General features: G+C 39.9%; 1 protein-coding gene across 1 annotated transcript in view; it reads left to right on the forward strand.

Moving 5' to 3' along the window:
- Nucleotides 1-3596, forward strand: part of WIPF1 (WAS/WASL interacting protein family member 1) — a 34324-nt gene extending 30728 nt beyond the window's left edge. The window contains exon 7 of the mRNA XM_007940210.2: nt 3541-3596. Within this exon, the coding sequence (XP_007938401.1) occupies nt 3541-3596 (56 nt within the window). The remainder of the gene's footprint in view (nt 1-3540) is intronic.
- The last annotated feature ends 537 nt before the right edge of the window (nt 3597-4133 follow it).

Genomic DNA, 4133 nt, shown 5'->3' on the forward strand with positions numbered 1-4133 from the left:
TGGGTTTCCGAGGCAGTTATCACTACGGAAGTAGGATTGCCCAACCTTCCTTCCGAGGAGTGGCTGGTGGGTTTGAACCGCCAGCCTCCTGGTTAGCAGTGAAGTGCCTTAGGCACTATGCTACCAGAGCTCCTTTTGGTTTGCTAGTAGGTTAAATTTTATTGTTTTGCTTGTCTGGGCAATCTTCTCCCATTCTGCTCCTCCTGAGTTAGCACCAATAGAGCCATCTTCCATTCCTGCTAGTTAGAGAGTGGCAAAATATCTTATAAATTATAACAAAAACTAACTGTAACTCCTTCAGTATTTTAAATGTATTATAATTATAGCTTTGCCAAGCATTACACAAAAATTTAAGTATACCCATAATCTCTCCCTCTCAGCGTAACTTATTTTCATTTTATCAGGTTCTCTTCCAGTTTTGTCCACATAATTCTAATTTTTATATAGACATAATTAGAGAGTACAGTTTCCTGGTGAGGTTTACATAACATTTTTTTAGTAAATGCTTCCCCGTTTTACCACATTGTTTTCATTTCACAGTACTCAATCAAGTCCTCATGCAGTACTTTAGTTTACTATTATTAGCCATTTAGATTGGTTCTGTTTTTTTCTAATATATCCATTGCTACTATAAAGTATATTGCTTTTCCTTGTTGAAGAAATATAAATGAGAAGAGAAAATAGACAAATTTCACAGTAAAATGAATAGGACTAAGAAAGAATGAAATAAACATGAATCGCTGATAAGGCTCAAACTTGTAGCAACCTTAGCCTCAGAAGTAACCTGCCAAGCCAGAAATATGGGGAGAAAAAGTTATTGGTTGAGCATGTCAGATAATCGTTACCATGTTCCTAGCCATGTCCCTAGTCATATCCCTACTGCCTAGCAGAGCACCTTACACATACTCAGAGCCCACAATTCTTGCACAACACACAATTCTTAAATAAGTTGGTTGGTTGGTTCCCAGCCTTAGAGCAGATTACCATCAGCAGAAGTTAAGGTGGGTTAGAAGCAAAATCACTGTGATAGGAGGGAAAAGTGATAGGAGGCAGGCTCAAGTCAAAGGAGGCAGTGGGATGCAGAGTTGTGCTACATATGACTACATAGGACAATACCAGATGTTTCTATTGGCTTAAGAACAGAGTAGATTGTGTTTTGAGCCTCTGTTAAAGAACCCAAAGAATTAAGTATTTTAGCAAAATTTCCATGAATAAATGCCAGGTATAAACAGAATATTGTTGCTTGAAAGGAAAAATCTTAATTCCTAGAAAAATTCATTTATGTAGAATAGTGCATTCCTAGACAATGCCTAATTTAAAAATGGGTACTATAATAAAATTTTCACACCAGAGTTGGTCCGAGTTTTTGGTGAAAAATAAGTCTCACTAAGGAGCTCTGGTGGAGTAATGTCTAAGGCATTTGACTGCTAACCAGAAGGCTGGGGGTTCAAACCCACCAGCCACTCCTCAGAAGGAAGGTAGGGCAATCTACTTCCATAGTGATACCGCCTCAGAAACCCAAGGAGAGGTCACTATGAATCAGATCCGACTCGGCGGCAGTGAGTTTCGTTTTTGTGGTAAAGAACAGATAACTGAATTCTTTCTCTCTCTCTCTCTCTCTCTCTCTCTCTCTCTCTCTCTCTCTGTGTGTGTGTGCATGTGTGTGTGTGTCAGAAAAGAAGCTTCTATCTGAAGAGCACAGGCTGTTTTTTCTCCGCCTTGGGCGTTAATGAGGAATTCACTTGAAGGAGTTGTTTGTGTAGACTCTATTTTTTCTGATTTCTTATAAACATTCTTCTTCTAATTTTAATATTTTGTTGTTGTTTGCCGTCGAGTCAGCCCCGACTCATAGCGACCCCTCCTTGGGTTTCCGAGGCAGTATCACTACGGAAGTAGGATTGCCCAACCTTCCTTCCGAGGAGTGGCTGGTGGCATTATGCTACCAGAGCTCCTAATTTTAATATTACTTGTATTTAAAAAACAATATTAGAATCATCCTCTCCAGCCCCTCTAGATTTTTAATTTAGTAACTAAACATATCCCCTCCCCACCCTCCTTTATTTGAGACTGTAAGCAACTTGAGGATTAGAACTGTATCCTGCTCACTATTTTATCTTTTGCATGTGGCCCACAGCCTGAGATACAGGAGGCATTTTAAAATATTAGTTAAATTGATGGATTAATTTCTACTGCTTCCCTCAAATATTTTGTAGATTTGCTTTAACTATTTCCAGATTATGCATTTAATATTTTTTTTCATGCTAATTTCCAAGGCTATAATCTTTACAGAAGGAGACTGCCACATCTTTTTCTCACAGAGCTGCTGGTGGGTTCAAACCACCAACCTTTCATTCAGCAGCTGAGTGCTTATCCACTCTCCCACCAGGACTCCAGAGAGCATACTCAGTGTCCCCTAATTACAGCTTTGTCCAAGGCCAGCCCTCATTTTGCTAACCGCCTGTGGTGTGGCAATAGAGGAGCAGGCTCCCTGACTAGCTTACATCCAGATGAGTCTTTCCTCAGATACTTAACCAAGAAAAGACTTGCTTGGGGAAGGTGAGCGGGAGAGAGAGGTAAGGTAATGAGCTGCCAGGGTTTTCCTCAGCCCTACTTGCTCAGAGATTTGGTTCTATCATGGAAATCTCTAAGTGGGGTCTTAGGGTGGATGTTGAGATGTAGGCTGAGGAATCTGACAAGTGATGATTGAACTGAGTCTCTGAGCAGTGAATCTCATAGCAGACCTACCCAACTGACATGTGCCCCTGTACACCTGCTCATAGCATCTGAATTCCTGGCTTCATGCTTGGTGCTTATTAGATCTTAAAAAAGGGATGTGGCATAAATGAACCAAAAAATAAATAGATTAATATGAATGGAATTTAAGCCTGTTTATAGTGTTGATAGTCCATGAATATGCATAGCTTAAAAAAAGCATTGTTTAGAAATTGGAAGATACCTAAACGGCCCTCCAAAAGGGACTGAGTAAATAAGCTATAACCCCTATAAGAGAATTCAGTGTATCACTGGTAATTGTACTGATAAAGAATAATGACTTTGAAAGATATTCAAACTAAAATGTAGATATGTATGATTATATTTCTAGAAGAAAAAAGGAAAGTATATAGAAAAACAAATGGAAAATATACACATGTAATTAATGGTTATCTCTGGATGGTACAAGCTTGGGTGAATTTTTTGTTTTGCTATTACTCATCCATATTTTCTAAACCTTTTATAATAAGCACATACTATGTTTCAGATAAAGAGAAAAATAATTCATTCAGTTTTTTTAAAGGGGAGACTTTCTTAACTTCGTACAAGTGTGCAGTAGCCAGTGGGGGCCAGCCTTCTGTTGTAACGTTTACTCAGATCCTCTCTTGCTTCAGCCTTTCATGTCTCACTTCTTATCCACATAGGCCAGTTAGTTCTCAGCCTTGGTTATAGGGGGAACCTTTACAACCATCTCTGAAATTCCACAGTGAGCACATAAGACTTTTCCTAACCAAAGTTATATTTTGTCCTTTATTTTTCCCCATCAAGGTGGATCCAATCGACGAGAAAGAGGTGCTCCACCACTGCCTCCCATCCCAAGGTGATCCTTACCTGCCCTCCTGCGCCCAAGCTCAAGAGCTGCTTCTGTGGTTGCTATCCAAGAGTTGCACGGCCTCCTCCCCTTTTCTTTCCTTTGTCCCCTTTATATTGGCGTTAAGGAAGAAAGAAAGGTGAAGTAGGAATGTGTGTGTGTGTGTGTGTGTGTATTGGGGGGGATCTGGTAAAGAAACGCACTTAGCTTTTTATATTGTATATATGCTCAAACCTATGCTTGCTTCAGCTACAGCCTACCAGTGTTGGCTGCTTGGAGATGGATAGGCTTTTGTAGCAAGTAGGCAGAGATGAACTGTACTCCAGCTTTCAACCAACCAAATTCAAACATTCACTGCTTACTTGCTATGAAATTATTATTATAGTCTCTGAGAACTGTTTACTTTCATGCTTTTTATGCATGCTTGGCCTCTTGCCTGTTTCCATGGACTTCGGACCCACCTAAGCAAGTTGCTTGAATGAGGGCTCCCATGATATTTTGGGGTTACAGAATGTCCAATCTTTGGCAGTCTGAGGTAGGGTCTAGGACA

Source organism: Orycteropus afer, unplaced genomic scaffold (assembly GCF_000298275.1).
Source record: "Orycteropus afer afer isolate SDZICR_OR568_19922 unplaced genomic scaffold, OryAfe1.0 scaffold00001, whole genome shotgun sequence".
Classification (NCBI taxonomy): domain Eukaryota; kingdom Metazoa; phylum Chordata; class Mammalia; order Tubulidentata; family Orycteropodidae; genus Orycteropus; species Orycteropus afer.